General features: G+C 38.7%; 1 protein-coding gene across 1 annotated transcript; it reads right to left on the reverse strand.

The window, feature by feature from the left end:
- Positions 1 to 16,207: 16,207 nt before the first annotated feature.
- Positions 16,208 to 17,484, reverse strand: LOC129283841 (uncharacterized). Its single transcript, XM_064097505.1, has one exon. The coding sequence runs from the start codon at positions 17,402 to 17,404 to the stop codon at positions 16,283 to 16,285; it is 1,122 nt and encodes a 373-aa protein (XP_063953575.1). The 5' UTR covers positions 17,405 to 17,484; the 3' UTR covers positions 16,208 to 16,282.
- Positions 17,485 to 18,687: the final 1,203 nt, after the last annotated feature.

Below are 18,687 nucleotides of genomic sequence, written 5' to 3' on the forward strand. Positions count from 1 at the left end.
GGAGGAGGAAAGAAGAAGAAAGAGGAGGAGGGCATGCGCGTAGCCAGGGGGCGGTCGCCCCCCCCCCCCAAAAAAAAAAAAAAAAACGTCCCCAAAAAGAAAAAAAGAGAAGGGAAAAAGAGAGGAGAAAAGGAAAAGGGAAGGGAGGAAAGGGAAGAAAGGTAGCTTTGTGTATTTTTTTGTTTTTATTCTTTTTTTTTATTCTCAAAAGAGAAACTCCTTCACTCTTGCTCCAAATTAATTCATATATGAATTTTGCTTCCGCGCTGCGCGCGGTTAAATGATAATATTGAATATCTCCATTGTTTCCCCCACCCTTTCTCTAACCCTGTTTTTCCACGTCAGCTATATGTGTTTCTTGCCAGTTAAGTTCAAATGTATACATTAGGGCATGGAATTAGAGTATAGTTAGGCCGAAGTATATGAAATCTATATATTAATTTCTGCCGTCACCTCCATAAAGTCAACTTCTCCCGCTTTTCAGCTCATTACTAAACAACCATAATTTTGGGGCAAACAGGTTCCTAATTTAAAAAGAGGAAGGTATAAATTCGTGTCGTATTAAATAGAAAAGTACAATATTTGTTATCAATTTCTATTAAACTTCATGTCATTTCCCTGCACATTCATCTCCTGTTCTGTTTTGCGCAGTTTGAAATTTTTGAATGACACTTAAGTTTCTTTATAATCAAATGAAGCGCTTCAGGATAAGTCAAAGAAATTAGGCATTCTTTTTATATAATTTCAATAAATCACAGAAGTTTCAACCTTTTGCGCACCATTTTCCTTGTAATGAAGTTCAATAATTTTAAAAAACCAATTGAATTAGAGCCGATGGAGTATTAGAGATATCTGCATTTGATTAAACGTCCGCCCTTTGAAATTTCAGAGTTTCATTGCTCTGCGTGGGTAGGAATATCTTCCTCCCGGCATAGACGCTTATCTCCTCTGTTTTGCGAGTTATGCACTGTCGCTAAATTGTTTGTAATAAAATATGATCTTTCCAAGAGAAGTATTCAATACATCTTTGAGAATATCCTTTTATCGGGACACTTTTCATGGCAAAAAAAATGTGAATAAACGTTTTAGCTACCGCGCTTTGCGCGGGGTTATTATTATTTTAATTTCCTCCATTGTATTCCTTTTTTATGCGTTCGCTCACAATCACTTTTGAAAACAATTTAGGTTCATGAAAAAAGGTTCAAAATCACAATATTGTCAACTGAATTGGAGCTGATATAGGTACTAGAGACAATTAATAGAGACGGCTCCTTTTCATTTTAATTTATGAAACACCAAAAGCTTCGCGCTTCGCGAGGGAGGGGGAAACTCCCCCTCCCTGCACCCACCACCATGCCCACCACCTAGGGAGCGCGCTTCGCGCGCTCTGTAAGTGTTGGCACGCTTCGCGTGCATTTACCGCCCCCTCCAAAATGAAATCCCGGCTACGCGGTTGGAGGAGGGGGAGGAGAAGAAGGAGAATTACGGAAGAAAAAGGATGAAGAAGAAAAAGAATAAGGAGAAGATGAACAGCAAAGCGACAGCAATAACAACACGGAGAGGAGATTAGAAGGAAGAGAGAAAAGAAAATTTAATAGAAAGAATAGAAGAAAGGACATTTCGATCAAAAAACTTCAATCAAACTATGTGAAATAAATAATAATATCTGGTAAAGAAGAGAAAAGAACGTGGTCAGGGGCCCGTTTCTCAACATCGTCATAAGTCTAACTTCTTGACTAAATCGGAGATAGTGAGCTACTTGTCCGCTAATCGTTTCACGAAGCCCTCTTTACCAAGATCGGGTACAAAAACAACCTCACTAAATATTTATGACACCTCCGAACCTGTCATATCGTAACTTCTTTCTTAATGACGTAGTGGCATCACGTGGGTAGACTCTGACATGCAAAAGTGCCTAGAAATTTTAAAATTATAATCTTACGTAATCAATCATAGAGGTTGAAATTACATCACAAAACAAGTGGGATAATGCATTCAATGATAATTGTAATACAAAGAAACTATAAAAAACTGTTGGTAAGACGCCACAAAACCATTCATTTAGAAATAGTAAAATGATTTAATCGATAAAGATTCTACCACGTCAGGCCATCCATAACTAAACTCGTATTTGTTGTTTTCAGACCCCTATTAACAGTTGGATAAATACTAAATTACTACTAACCCCCTAACACTATTTATGCATATACCCAGGTAACAATACAGCGTTGGACCAACGTTGGATCAACGTTGGGAAATTTTTTCCCAACGTTGCCTCAACGTTGGCAGGCCATGCAACGTTGCATCATCGATAGAAGTGCACGCGCATACATCGTCAGACCAACAACATTTCCAACGTTAGTTCAACGTTGTCCAGCAACAATGTTTCAACGTTGTCTGGCAACGTTGATCCAATGTTGGCTAAATATTCAAATACAACATTGCTACAACGTTGGTAAGCAACGTTGCATCATCGATAGAAGTGCACGTCCATACATCGTCAGACCAACAACATTTCCAACGTCAGTTCAACGTTGTCCACCATCAATGCTCCAACGTTGGTATAATGTCGGCTGAGTCATCAATAACAGCGTTGCTGCAACGTTGATGGGCAACGTTGAAGCAGCGATGGACGTGCACTTGCATACATCGTCAGTCCAACTATGTTTACAACGTTGGTTCAACGCTGTCCAGCAACAATGCTCCAACGTTGTCTGGCAACATTGCTCCAACGTTGTTACAACGTTGTCACAACGTTGCTCCAACATTGCTCCAACGTTATTCCAACGTATGGCAGTAATTAACAAAACATTAATTGGTTTCAAGGTGAAGTCCACCATTACAACTCTACACTCAAATCTTTATCATCATGTCTTATCCTATCCTAAAATCCTACATCCTAATCCTATATCCTATTCCTATCATCCTACACCTATCCACTGTATCCTGTCATTGACTCCTATATATAGAGCAACTTTGCTATACTTGGCAGAATACAGTTAATATCATTTTCCACACTTAACCTAGAATATTTCACTTAGAATAATATGTTTTGATTATAAATGATATGGTAATGGAGCCACATACTTTTCTGAAACTTTTCATGGTGGAAATATTGAATAAACATAAATATTATAATTATTATAGCAATATTACCTAAAATTTTGGTCATTTACTGATGTAATGAATATTCATGAGTGCATAATCATTGTCCAGATGAGGCAGGTATGGCAGCGTTGGTCCAATGTTGGTCCAACGTTGGGTGACGTTGATCCAACGTTGGTATAATGTTGGTCCAATGTTGATGTTAGTCCAATGTTAGTCCAACGTTGGCGTAACGTTGATTCAATGTTTGTCTAATATCGGTTAAATGTTGTTGTAACGTTGATTCTTTGTTGGTCTAATTCTAAACAAATCCAACGATGCGCCATCTCCATCAAACAGTTTTCAACACTGTGCCATCATCATCTGTAATCTGTTCATGATTCTATCAAAAAACATTACAACTATTATTACAGCTATTCATTTCTTTTCATTCTTTCTGTTACAAGTCTCTTCACATAATTAAGAGGAATCAAAAGAATTACGTGTGATATTTATTGAGGCCTTTGTAGCATTCAAACTTTTTTGACATCCTCTTTTTCTCAAACAAGACTAATACCAAAAAAACATATGCATATGTAATAAAAATTAAGATGTATTACATTTTCTTGCGAGTTGCAATCTCTGTTTCTGTCTACAATTGTTTAATGACTCGGTATGCAATGCCAATTGCAACGTCAGTAATCATCACAAAAACTCACATGTGTAATTGCAGTCTCTCAGTATTTACAAAATCAAAAAAGGAGGTCGCGTAACTTGGCCTCACTCAGAGTAACGTAGCTACTGCCTACTGTAACTAAAGAGTGCCTCTTTTTGATTAAGATAGAAGTCAACTTATATCTCAATATGCATGGCCATGGCCTAGTCTCGCTCGTGCCATAACTATTAAATGATATTTCAGCGTCAAGTGTAGCATGCCTCACATAGCAACTACAGGTTTGACTGCAGTTGGAAAACACTCGGTCCAGGCTAGGCCAGGCAGGACCGACCAAGTCAATTCAAGGCAGCGTATAATAAATAAGGCAGGAATGCCAGGTAGCAAGTCATTTGGGTGATTTCAAGTACGGTGTACGGTGTTGAGAGCGTGAAAGGGCTGCTGAACTGAGCTCCAACATCAAGCGTAATATTATTTTTCATTGAAATGTATTAAAACTCTAATGATTTGCTCTCATCTTAAATGCAAAAGATAATTTTACGGAGATGGTTCGTCGTGTTCGCCCCCTGTTCGTAAGCTACAGTTCATCAACACCAACACTGAACTTTAAATCACGATTCTCCCAATCCCTGGGGTACGTCGGTGTTGCTGAATGGGGAAATTGCTTGTAGATCATCAACACCATGCAGCCACAGTTCAGTGTTGGGTTCAGCAGATGACAATCAACACCAGCCTTCAACACAAACTGCCGGAAATACACCTTATTTTCCGAGGTCAATCTCAACACCAGCCTGATTCAAGTACGGTGTTGTCACAACACCAACACTAACCCAGGGAGCTCCGGCCCGCTGAGCGGGCCGGAGCCCAGGGGCTTACCGTGTAATTCACCATACCCACGGTAGTAGCGTGAAGTATGGTCTAAATAATTATCCGAATAAATAGTTAAAACAGAAATTAAGCACTTACCACGATTATATGGATGAAGGTCTAACGAGTGGCAGCTTCCTGACATCGAGGCACAGACTGGAACCTCAAAAAAGTTATGTCGCGGTAGCTCTCCTTCTTTCAGAATTCATAGCAAAATGGCCGCTCGAGACCGGTACCGAGGGTGTAGGGCGCATGCGCGAATTTGACATAGTCTATATGCACTAGTGCTATTAGTCTCGGTCTCAATCGGCCATTTTGTTTTGAATTCTGAAAGAGGAGAGCTACCGCGACAGAACTTTTCGTTTTTTTAGGTTCCAGTCTGTGCCTCGATGTCAGGAAGCTGCCACTCGTTAGACCTTCATCCATATAATCGTGGTAAGTGCTTAATTTCTGTTTTAACTATTTATTCGGATAATTATTTAGACCATACTTCACGCTACTACCGTGGGTATGGTGAATTACACGGTAAGCCCCTGAGCTCCGGCCCGCGCAGCGGGCCGGAGCTCCCTGGGTTACACTCACACGTATTGCGAGGTTAGTATTAGTATACTAACCTCGCACCACGAACCGCGTTTGGCAGTGGATTTCTTACTAGTGGGTCGCACGTGCTGGGATCTCACTTCTTGGGTCCACAACACACGACTTCTATGGCTTGATTTTTCTGTGCGCGGCGGCATGTAATGAACCCTTGGGTGCCTGGGTTACACCAACACCAGATTTCAACACTGTACTTGAATTTTGAAAATCATCCAATGACTGTTGCCTTGCCATTGGTATCGCATACTCGTTCCCACTCACACGTATTGCGAGGTTAGTATTAGTCACTCACACAAGCTAATTACGAGGTTAGTTAGTATGTTATACTGTGCAGTGACTGGTGTTAAGTACTACTTTACTACTACTTACAGTACACGAATATACTAGCGTCGGACTGTACGCGCACAGAAGCTGACTCCGGGCTCTTTCGGAGGGGATCAATGGTTGCAGTTACCGATTATCTGCAAGTGCAAAGAAAATTCCACTGTAGATTGTAGGTCCTAAATGTGCAGCTTATAAGTACTGTTCCAGATCACTAGATATTCTGGAATTTACTTATCTATATCCACTATCCAGTCCAAATTCTGCCAGATTCTTCAAGTTCAAAATTGAAGGAAGCAGACTACACAGACATGACAGAAGGAGTCCGACGTCGCGACTAATTCTGCGCATCAGAATAGTATGGTATTTTTAAATAGGCACATTTGATGCTTGTATTTCCTTCTTCAATTTCTTCTAGTTATGTGACGGTAGGCCTATGACATATCTCGTACTTACTGTGAAAGGCCTTGCCAGCTGCAAAGGACGAGGGCGTTTCTGGAAATTCTGGTCTTGAACTACATTTTTTTTCTTGTTTTTCTTCTTTATTTTCTATATTAATCGACACATTTGCATCCCCCGGTGCATGCAGCCTCTCTATTCTACCCCATCTTTATTTTTGTTTTCCCCTTAGACTTAGTTTTAGTTCCTCTTTCCCTTCCCATTATTTTCCTTCTCTCTCGATTTCTTTTCCCCTTATTGCTGGGGGATACCAAGGGTGACATGGATAGACAAGCAAACTTACTTGATCGACCCCCCCCCCCCCCCTTGGCCCCATTGGAAATTATGCGAGTAGTCTTGTCTTGTCTTGGGTTAAGTCGGCATATGCAGACTTGCTGTACTCCGCCAACTTTATCAATTATCAATTCTCCAATGAAACAGTTTCTAACGTTCTCAACACTGTGTATATTATGCCGGGACATTATGTTGACTGTCAAACAAATATCCAACAAACTATAGTTTCCAACATTGTGTCAATGTTAACTGTCAACAACTCTCCAATAAACTATTCCAATTACGCTGTCCACGTTGTGCCATTGTCCGTTGTTCAACAACTCTCCATCAAACTAGTTTCCAACTTTGTCAACGTTGTGCCATTGTCGACTGTCCAACAAATCTCCAAGAAAATAGTTTCCAACGTTGTTCCTTTGTCGGTTGTTCAGCAACTCTCCATCGAACTAGTTTCCGACGTAGTCAACGCTGTGCCTTTGTTGGCTGTTCAACACCTATCCAATCAAACACGCGTTTCCAACGTTGTGACGTTGTTGGCTGTCCAACAAATCTCCAACACACTAGTTTCCAATGTTGTGCCATTGTCTGTTGTTCAACAACTTTCCAACGTTGCCAACGTTGTGTCATCGTCGACTATCCTACTGATCTCCAATCTACCAGTTTCCAACGTTGTGCCAGTGTCAGTTGTTCAACAACTTTCCATCTAACTAGTTTCCAGCTTTATCAACGTTGTGTCATTGTATACTATCTAACTAATCTCCAATCTACCAGTTTCCAACGTTGTGCCATCGTCGACTATCCAACAAATCTCCATCGAACTAGTTTCTAGCTTTGACAACGTTGTGCCATAGTTGGTTGTTCAACAACTTTCCATCGAACTAGTTTCCAACGTTGCCAACCTTGTGTCATCGTCGACTATCCAACTAATCTCCAACCTACTAATTTCCATCGTTGTGCCATTGTCGACTGTCCAACAACTCTCCAACTAACAAGTTTCCAACGTTGCCAACGTCGTGTCATTGTTGATTGTTCAACAACTTTCCAGCGAACTAGTTTCCAACGTTGCCAACGTTGTGTCTTTGCTGGCTGTCAACAGCTATCCAATCAAACGTGTCTCCAACGTTGTGACATTGTCGACTGTCCAACAACTCTCCAACTTACTAGTCTCCAACGTTGTGCCATTGTCGACCGTCCAACAAATCTCCAACAAACTAGTTTCCAACTTTGTCATCGTTGTGCCATTGTCGGTTGTTCAACAACTTTCCAGCGAACTAGTTTCCAACGTTGCCAACCTTGTGTCATCGTCGACTATCCAACTAATCTCCAACCTACTAATTTCCATCCTTGTGCCATTGTCGACTGTCCAACAACTCTCCAACTAACAAGTTTCCAACGTTGCCAACGTCGTGTCATTGTTGATTGTTCAACAACTTTCCAGCGAACTAGTTTCCAACGTTGCCAACGTTGTGTCTTTGCTGGCTGTCAACAACTATCCAATCAAACGTGTCTCCAACGTTGTGACATTGTCGACTGTCCAACAACTCTCCAACTTACTAGTCTCCAACGTTGTGCCATTGTCGACCGTCCAACAAATCTCCAACAAACTAGTTTCCAACTTTGTCATCGTTGTGCCATTGTCGGTTGTTCAACAACTTTCCAGCGAACTAGTTTCCAACGTTGCCAACGTTGTGCCTTTGCTGGCTGTTCAACAACTATCCAATCAAACGTGTTTCCAACGTTGTGACATTGTCGACTGTCCAACAACTCTCCAACTAACAAGTTTCCAACGTTGCCAACGTCGTGTCATTGTTGATTGTCCATCATCTTTCCATCAAACTAGTTTCCAACGTCGATTCAACGTTAATCCATCAAGTTTTCCCAACGTCCAACGACTTTCAAGATTCCAACGTGGAGCCAACGTTGGCTTGTTACCTGGGTAATTTGTCAAATATCGTATGTTTCGGTATCAATGATTAAAAATGTTTCGTTAAACTATATTTTGATGACATTTGGAATCGTAAAAGACCGTATTGTCATCATTTTACAAAGAAAACCGTTATGGTTTACTTTCGTAAACTATTAAAATTGGATATCCCGGGGGTACCCATCTCAACGTCCACAAGTGATTTCTTAGTCATGTTATGTTATACCGAGGTTGTTTTACCTGACTGCTAAGAAAGCACGAATGCCTGTGAGCAAGCAACCAGGGGACCAACGGCTTAAGGTCCTCTCCGAGGGACCTGGTAATGAGGATAAATGCCTTACCAAAGGGCACTAGCGCACCACTTGGGAATCGAACCCGGGTCACTGGAATCCGAAACCCCCGCTCTACCGACTGAGCTATCGCGCCTCTCGAATGAAATGAATTATTCATAATTTAATTTTCTTTGCAATTTAATGCTCCAGTCTTCATGGTCTAAGTATGTATGTTGCATAATTCACCTGTGCTATTATTTTGAAAAGATTTATTTCCCAATTCATCACAATATTTGCAATTTTGTCATAATTTTTCTTTTTGAAAATTATGATATTTTGTGACTAAGGCTCCGTCTCGTCTGCTCTTTTTACTGATAGTATCGATATCAAGGTATTCTAGTTAGGAAGCCTTTCGAGAAACAGGTTTAGTAAGATTGGAACTAACTCCGTGGTTGGTGGATAAAGATATGACTAACTTGTCCATGTGTTGAGAAACGGGCCCCAGTATTCAGGCTAAATCAACGGCTAAATCAACCGTATAACATATCATTTGCCTCTTCTCTTTTAATCTCAAGTGAAAGGTATTCTTGCAATACCCTTCATGTCATTGGGAATAAATTCCAATGTTTTATAGCATTGTAATAAAAGGGGCTGCCAATACCTACCCTTTCTAGTAAAAAAAGTTGAAATGGCTGTTTCTTGTATTATAGTTATGTAATTCGGTACCTATGACCTGTACAGTTGTAATAATACCCCAACGGGCCCCCAACCTTGCTTCAGAGACTGAAGCCAGTGCATTTATAGGCCTCTTGACTTCGGCAATGATCTGTCGTATTTCGACGATATGATTTTCCTATCTTTTTTAAATGATTTTATTCTACAGGAAATAATTCCTTCCATTAACCCCCCCCCCCAAAAAAAAAGTCATCCCCATATTTTTTATCAGTTCTGTGATCTTTCAAACCATCCCCCCCTCTAAAAAAGTGAAGTCCATGAAGACTGGATAGGCTTACGCAGGAGGTGGTTACAAAGATTCAACCCCCCCCCCTATGATTTTTTGGAGACCTTTTTTTTCTTTTCTTTTCTTTTTTTTTTTTTTTCAACATTTCATTCAGCTTGAACCTCGGGGGGGGGGGGGGCACTTCCATTGGGTTTAGTACCACCCCACTAACCTCCCTCAAATCGGACCCTAAACACGTAGTGTTGGGGCATATAAAGTACATCCTTTATAAAGTATTTTAGTCTTTTCATATCCTTGTAAATTGGACCGTAAACACGATTCCCTGGCGAAATTTATACCCCTTTTTCATTATTTGAGTGTTTTAGACACCATCTTAAGAGATCCCTTTTATGTGTTTTTTTTTTTTGGTCGCGCATGGTATCTACTCGTCAATGGAAGTGCCCCCCCGGGGGGGGGGGCTTGAACCCGCCACCCCTTAAAAAAAATCTTGCGTATATACGCTACTGTTTCACACTATGCGTGTTCCTCGCATTTAACCTTGTTAGCTATATAGAGAAACCTTTATGGCCAACCTTAGTCGAAGTCCATGTCATTTTCACCCAATTTTGCAGAGAGTTACTTTGCCTTATACCCCTTTCATAAACCCAATAAAACATATCCTCCAATTAGCCGCCTAAGAGTAATGCGGATAATTCAATAAAAATTGCGTTCACAAACTCCATAAATTATTTTTACGAGCGCCCGTCCTGAAAAAGGCGGATAATCGTCATGACAACTGGACACGCCCCCTCCAATGCGGTTGTGTTGGAAAAGGGTGACCTTGTGACCGCACCATGGCAATTATCCGCATTATTTGGAAATACGTTCATAAACTCAAAATCTTGTCCCGATGCCGCTATTATGCAGATAATAGCAGCATCAGAACAATGCGGATAACTCTTGTCCTCCTCTGATTTTACGACCAAATTATGCTGCTATTAGCCGCATAATTGTGTTTTATTGGGTTTATGAAAGGGGTATTATATGCATCATGAATATGCAAAAAATAATATAGGTTCATGTGCTTATTTTTTTCTACGGGAGTTCAAAGTCGCCGTATTTGAATGATATGAAATGTTGCGCAATCAAAAGAATCAATGTATGCCACCCTTAGACCTGCACGAATTCACCAAATGAGTTTAAATCATCTTAACTCTGTCCATATCGCATCAAACTTCATATCAAACATTCATAATATCATATACCAAAGTAGGAGAATATCTTTTAATTGGCAAAACTATATCTATTTGGAGTCAGCAGCGCCCTCATTATTTTGACAAGAACGTGCATAAACTTCCCCAAAAAAATCTTCAAAAGACGTGAATCTACTCGAAAATAAAAAAAAGTATAGTTTAAGCTGCACTTTATTCAAAATGCATGTAATTTTCATCAAAATAATTTGGGAAAATTGTAAAGGAATGCATAGCGAAGGTGTTAATAGGGAAGTTAAAAATATGGGGTCCATATAGTGCTCGTTTTTTAAACTATCCGTCCAAATTGTTGCGAGAGTGGCTAGAAAATGACCTGACTATGCGCCGAAAACATGCATATTCTAATAATACCGTCTAAAATTCGAACGGTTCATTAGTTCAGTCTGCTCCCAAACACTCAAAGTCCATGTCATTTTCATCCTACTCTCTATATTTGTAGAGGAATTCATTCTGAAGACGTTAAAACATAAAAAAAATATATGGGGTCCATGTGCTCGTTTTTATAAAGTGTTGCTAGTAGGCTTGAAACAGTCTGAAATGCGGCTAAAACGAACAAAAGTCTGATATTAAAAATACCGTCTAAACTGCGAATGCTTCCGGAAATGCTTCCGGAAATTGTACCTGTGCCAAAGTCTTACCCACCTATAGGATTGATGAACTAAGACCCATTGCATTGACCTTGACACTGCTTATAAGTGTAGTGATAGTTTTACTATAAAAATTACAAATATTAACAAACAATTGGAATATTAAACAAAGGAAAATCAGAAATGAAGAAAGAAAGAAAGAAAGAAAGAAGGGATAAAGGAATTTTTTACGTCTATTATATAAAAATAATTTTTAATATCCCCACTTTCCTTTTTCTTATGTTACATGAAATCATAATTATTCATTTTGTCATACACGTGTAAATGATGTGTCTCCATTATGATGAAATAAGTTGCGGCAATAGATAACCAATGCACTTAATCAGTTGCCTATACAATAATATCGTTATAGTTCTTGGTAGAAAAAATTTGAATAAACCTAATGTCATATAATAAAATACAATAAAAAGAAGTGGGGATATATATCGAAAACTTGTATGCAGTGTACCGGACATGTAAAAACATAGCAGACGACGTTTGCAGACCTCGCGATCATCGTATGACTAGTGGTGCGGAATGTTCCATTGCGGCTTTATGGGGGAAATAGCATTACAGAGGGATAAGATGTATACACAGATAATGTTTCAGCGTTAATTTGCAATATTTTGAGTCAATTTTTATGAATTATTGTTGTTTGAACATTTAAACATCATTATAAAATGAAAGAAATAAGCAAAACTTAATTTTCAGACTTAGCTATGCAGTGGTAAGCTATAGGATGCACCCCTCGTATACATAATGGACCCGTCACGAGTGTAGGTTTGCTCTTCGGACATCACTATCACAAAGAAAATCTCCTCTGATTTGATGATAAAAGTGCCCTATTTCCTTATTAACCAATCTCCATGGTTCTTTCATGAGTATTTGCCTTACAATGTGCCCTTTATTATAATTTGGGCGGAAATTCATGATACCACCACCCACCGATGTGACGACGGATATAATCCACCCGGGTACTATAAAAATGTCCCCCAAACCCATTATCCCAATACATATTCCTGACTATGGATGGTTTTGAGTGATTTTAGTGTAGTAAAGTGCCATATTTCCCACCAACTGAATGTAAAAAAAATTATGGTCATCTGATAGAAGAAGTTGTTACCATTCATTTCAGGGGGGCGGAAATTTTATCTGAATCAACGCTTGTCCTTGATACACATTTGTTTGTGAAAAGAGGGTATAATGCAAGGGAATTCTGCGTGTTATAAGGGTGCGCGCGTGCAGCGAGGACCTTCTGTCCGCTAGTTTTCCATATGGACATCATCAGCCCACCTAATGAATATTTACGAAGGCATGCCTAGAACTGTTTCACCGGAATGATGCAAATCTTTAAAATTTATAACTTTGTTATCCGATTTTGATCAAATTTTCCGTATTTTGCTCAGTGAATTTTTATTGAGATATAAATATCTCCAGTCTGGATCATCCCTTTAAAGGAAACCAAAACCCAAGAAGAGAAGCAATTTTATTGAAAAGATTAAAATGGGAGGAACAATTTATAATAAGTTTCATCAAAATCGGTTAAGAAATGAGCAAGTCAGGGACGCTTAAAGAGTATTATTCTACTTCTATGGGGTTCCTCAAATTGGCCACACCATGGTTTAGAATGGCATATTTTGTGGACAACTCTCCATTTGTTTTGCGCAATTTTTCAGATTTTCCCCATTATCTTTCAAATTTCATCTTGCCTCCTTCTGAGCCTAACATAATTATGTCATGGGAATTTTTTTGACACCACATTTTTTAAGGTCAGGACAATGTGAAATATTCAAAATAAAGGGGGAAATCTGAAAATTTGTGTACAAAACAAATGGAGAGTTGTCTACATATCAGCCATTTTGAAGCAAGTTTGCCAATTTGAAGATCCCCATAGAAAGTACAACAAGACTTTTAAACGTCCCTAACTTGCTTATTTTTAAACCGAATTTGATGAAACTTGTCTTAAATTGTTGCTCTCATTTTACTCTTTCAAACAGTTTTGCTTCTTCTCTTGGGTTTTGGTTTCCTTTAAGTATTTAATAAAACCACCTCCACCAACCCGGTTCTCAGTTCGAGCCGCTGATGATCGGGGGGAAGCTGCATCTGCCCCCGAACGGTGATAAACAGAACCAAACAATGAGGGGAATAGGCCTTTTGTTTTGCCATTTTGATTAGCTGCGCTACGAAAAAAAAATAGGTCCTTCTATTATTTTGAAAAAGGCAGATATCATTACCACAAATCCTGTATTCTCCACTGAATCCAATTATGTTTTGCCACTGGAGCAGTAAATGGTTATGCTTTTAAGGGTGGAGTTGTGTCGAAGAAGATATATATATATCCCCATAATTATGGAAGGCCTAAATGAAGATTACCATGCACAAATTCCTTGGCCCCATCCACTTTCCTCATCTCCCTCCTCCTCCTCCTCCTAACCCCTCTTCCATTTATTCCTCTCTTTCTCCGAATCCCCCCTGTCTCTCCCTCTCTATGCATACATGTCGGTCTCTCCCCCCTCCCTCCAACCCCCCCTCTCTCACTGAATCTGTCTCTCCCTCTGTTCCTCTTTCTCTGTTCTCTCTACCTACATATTTATTTCATTTTCGTTCTAATCTAAAAATTCCTCGCCAGCGGGCAGAGATGTTATACAATATAACGCAATTGGAAAAGAAAAAGCAAAAAAAAATTAGAATTGCCTAAAAACTCTGTTTCATTAATAACTAAATGTAGGCATTTTTTGTCTCTCAGCATTCAATCATTACCAATGCAAAGCATAATTTGTTCACGATAATATTGATAACGATATATTTAGAGAATGCATCCAACAAAAAGTATTGCATTCTACAGTGCTTTAGCATGAGCTTCAACAAAACTTTATTTTAGCAATCGACTGTTCGATGGCAGATAGCTGTATATAATACAAATAATATGAAATTAAATATTTAAAAAATGATTCCCGCCATTATATCGGAGAAACAATCAGATAAAAACAACTTAAGTGACAAGTCAAATACGGACAATGCAATGAAAATAACCCTTTTCAGAAACACGAGTGAGGAAACATTTAATATTCACGGCAAAGAAAAAAAAAAGAGGATGATTAGATTTTTGTATTAAAAGTTTCTTTTTTATTTCATAATATTTTGCCCCATACGCAATTTTTTCGCCTCCTCAAAATTTTTGGCTCGTTACACTACTCATTGGCAGCAGCAGCAGCATCGATATAATCATCATCAGCAGCAACAGCAGTAGCTTCTTCATCAGCAGCAGCACAGCAGCACCAGCAACATCATCGGTATAATCATCATCATCAGCAGCATCACCGCCACCAGCAGCAGCAGCACCAGCACCAGCAACATCAGCAGTATTATCATCGTCATCATTAACACATCACTACCACCACCACCACAACCATCATATTAATAATTAACAGCAGTCATGTAGCAAAAGCGACATCAATTATCATCATCATCATCATCATATTCATTATCGTCATTATAATCACAATCATTCTCATGACCACCACCACCACCATCATTACCATCGTCGTCCACGGCCGTACGCAGAAATTTTTCACCTGGGGGGGGGGGGGGCAGCTTTTTCAACTTTTAAAAGAAAACTCTAAAGCGAGGGAGAGAAGTGACCGAGCTTGTCATTGGGGCGCTTTTGCCCCTTTTTTAAAGTGGAATTGAAAAATTTCTTGCATACTTTTGGTGAATTATGTGAAAATTTTCAGTAAAAAATTGTAATTTTCAATATATATATATATATATATATTTTTTTTTTTTGGGGGGGGCAACTGCCCCTTGCTGCGCATGGCCATGTCGTCATCCTTGAAAGTAATGTAATGTAAATCCTCAAAACCACAGATACTTATCTTTAACATAATATCTAGTTTTTGAAGAATTCATACAATTTTTCTCATAATAAATATTCTCATAATAAATTTTTCTCATAATAAATATTCTCTCAACAAAATAAGGTTAATTATTGAGCACATCCAAGAAGTAATATATTTGTTCTGTGATCATGGTGATTCAATGGCACAAAGTATATCGCAATAATGAGAAAACGAATTGTGCAGTAATTATGGATACTATACTTTCCACCAAGGAAGCCGTGAAGAAAACGTGAAGATGAAAAGAGACGACAGTATCTTCCTTATTTTCTTAAAATAAAAATTTAACTTAGTTTCTGCTTCATATTAGTGAGTTTCCTTTACTTGAATTCTTCGTAAGTTATACTTTAGGCATGTCAAAAGATACAAATCACACGAATTCAGACGAATAACCATATAATTACCCAAGGAGCTAAATCCACTTTGAGTGTTTTTCTGTAAACTAAAGTTGGTTTAATTTACCACTTTCCTTTATATTATTCACAGCTGTTTTATTTTGAAATATATATATACAGTGCGTCCCAGAAAAACGAAACCGAAATTAAGCGATGATTTATCATAACTTAATCATATATACAATAAACAAATGACCTACCAATGTAAAGCTTATAATCTCCTCTTTCATCTGATATTACTTAGATTATTTCTCATTCACGCATGAGTGAGCAAAAACAATTTGAAGAAAGGATACCAAAAACTCATTTGGCGGGGGTATCTGAATTTCAAAAAGAAAATCACATGCCTAAAAAAGTTCAATATCTGCTCTTTGATTTGATACCTCAATTACAGAAAATTGTAGAAATAAAGCTGCTAAGATGTGAAAAACCAATCACCTAACAGGCAATGCGAGCGCGAGCGAAAATTTTATATAGTGACATGAAATATTTTTTATTCTTTTCCAAGTCTTCCCCTCATCTTATTTTATTAACTTGTCTTCCTCCTCTTCCTTTTCTCCTCTCTTTTCCCTCCTTGTTTTACTCCGCCAATGGGGGGGGGGGGGGGGGGGGGGCTCGGCTCCCTGGATCAGCCTATGGTCCTGTATTATTATCATCATGATATACTCACTGATGACAATGTAACTATTAAAATAAACGACAACATGTCTGTCTGAAACGACGGAATGCCAAAATATAAACAAATACATTGGTGATATGACTAATATACTTGACTTGAAGAGTGAAATAAAATATGAGAGATCCGTTGTCTTTCGCCAAGAGAATGCGAGTGATTTGATCATTAGGAATCTGATCGATAACAATATTCGGGAGCCAGAGAAGAAAAAACAAGACGGTAATAATGATGACGACTTGAGTTGTTTTATGGTCTGATTGGTGGCTATGGAGCTTCTTTGATGATCCTTTCATCTTGTGACTTGTTGCTTTCTGGAATGCCTTCTTCAATTTGGCTGGTTTGATATCTACTGAAGATGTCATTTCAGTAATTCCGATGGATTCTCCTTCTGCTGAAACGGTAATATCTGATTTTGATATATCGCCACTTACTGAAAGGACAGAGTCGGCTTTTGTATCTATATTTTCACCTGGACGTCCTTGGCAATCGGAACTATATATGTTGGTCATTTGTTGACGAATGATCTGATGAGCACGAATGAACTTGTAAATACGAATATATAAAGCTGTTATAACCAACGCAGAAACAAAGAATACAATTGCTTGAGACTTGGCATATACGTCACGCCCCCAAGAAATATCACCGTATACATTGCATCCATACTGCCCACGACGTTTTAGAGACTTTGTGATGAAAAAGAACGGTATATGAAGACCGAAGGCGATGATGGGACAACAGATAGAGACCAGTGTGGAAGCTCGTCGTCCGAATCGTCTGTCAAATGGCTTACATACCGCTTGGTAGCGATAAAACGCTATCGAGATGGTCAAAAACAATCCGGCATAGAGAGGTGATCTCGCTCCAATCACCTCGATATAACATGCCCAAGGATGCTCATCATGAAAGAAAGCTATGGGTATCTTCATCCCGTTCATGATACAAGCAATGACGTCGACAACTGCAAGGGCGATGAAGGTAACATCGGTAGCATTCTTAATACCTTGCTTTGTAAAGACGACGACAATTGCTATGTTACCAGGTATACCAAGTATGCAGGCTAAACACCCAACAATCAAACGGATTATAAATAAAGTAGTGAACATGCTGATTAACCACTTCTTATAGACAATCATATAAACTTTAAAAGTATTTGGAAAAACTTTGAAAATTTTCCTTCAGAAGAAATTAATATGCAAGAAAGGTCTAGATCAGCTTTATCTTCTTAACGTGGAAAATTCTTTCTCATCAGATCTGCATGCTTCAATAAGATATAGGCCTACATACACTTGTGTTAAAAATCTGGCATTATAGGCTTTATATATTAGTCAATAACAGTGCGACGTGACAAGAAATACTACCCACTGTGAACTTTTCTTAGGGAGGAAATAATGGAGGGGGGGGGGGTGATGGATCATTAAGGGAAAATGGGAAAGAGGATGAGCGACTACCTATATCTCCTTTTAAGAATGAAAAGTTGGGTCTTCTTTCCCCAAATCAAAATACCCTGATGGCGTCGCCACTGGATGGTAAACAAATCTATTTTTTAGAGGCGTAGGTATATAGAAAAAGAATAGATGGGTGAATTATCGGATCGATCAACAAGCGTGGAGGCAAGAAAAGATATAGTCAGTCGCAAAAATTTGAGATCACATCCAGGTATATGCAAGGTCAATAATGAAAAGATTTGTTCAAGCCATGTAGGAAAATAGAAGGGGGGAAAAGGAAAAAAAAGAAACGCCATGGATATTCTCGTGAAAGCCAACTAGATTTCTTTCAAACAGAACAGAATTTTACACAATGTTAAAAGTATCTGGAAAGGTATTTTATGGATTGTGAACAAAACAACTTGGAGTACCGTCACTACCGTGACCTATTCATCCACCTCTCATCCAAATCTTGGAAAAAAAAACATATCGACGATTTTGCATCAGATCGATGGTACAAGAGGGAAATGAGACCTTTTTAATCGATTTCTAAAACTTTTGTACAAAATACTTTCTACATGTTTTAGAACTATGGACAAACTGCCATTAATAATTTAGATCAAGGCTGTTTTTGTGTATTATCTTTTATTTGCATTATCAATCAGACTATTCTATGAACTTTTTATGATTAAAAACACCTTTATGGGAGAAGTCCACCCCGAATAATAAGTACAGCGCGTCCCCCCAAAAATGTCCCTCTGACATAGGACTGAATTAATTCTAAAATGTGGTAGTATTCTCAAATAAATATTCATGAGTAAAAAGTTCATTTCATGATCTAACTTCTATGAAAATTTAATTGGTCGTGCTTCATCGGTTTTGAATGCACACTCTGTTACGTAACAGTGTGCATTTTAACCCATTCCAAGTTTGCAGCATTGATGCATATCTGCATTGTCTATGGCACGTTAACCCCCATTCTTACATCCAGG

This window comes from Lytechinus pictus, chromosome 3 (genome assembly GCF_037042905.1).
Source record: "Lytechinus pictus isolate F3 Inbred chromosome 3, Lp3.0, whole genome shotgun sequence".
NCBI lineage: Eukaryota > Metazoa > Echinodermata > Echinoidea > Temnopleuroida > Toxopneustidae > Lytechinus > Lytechinus pictus.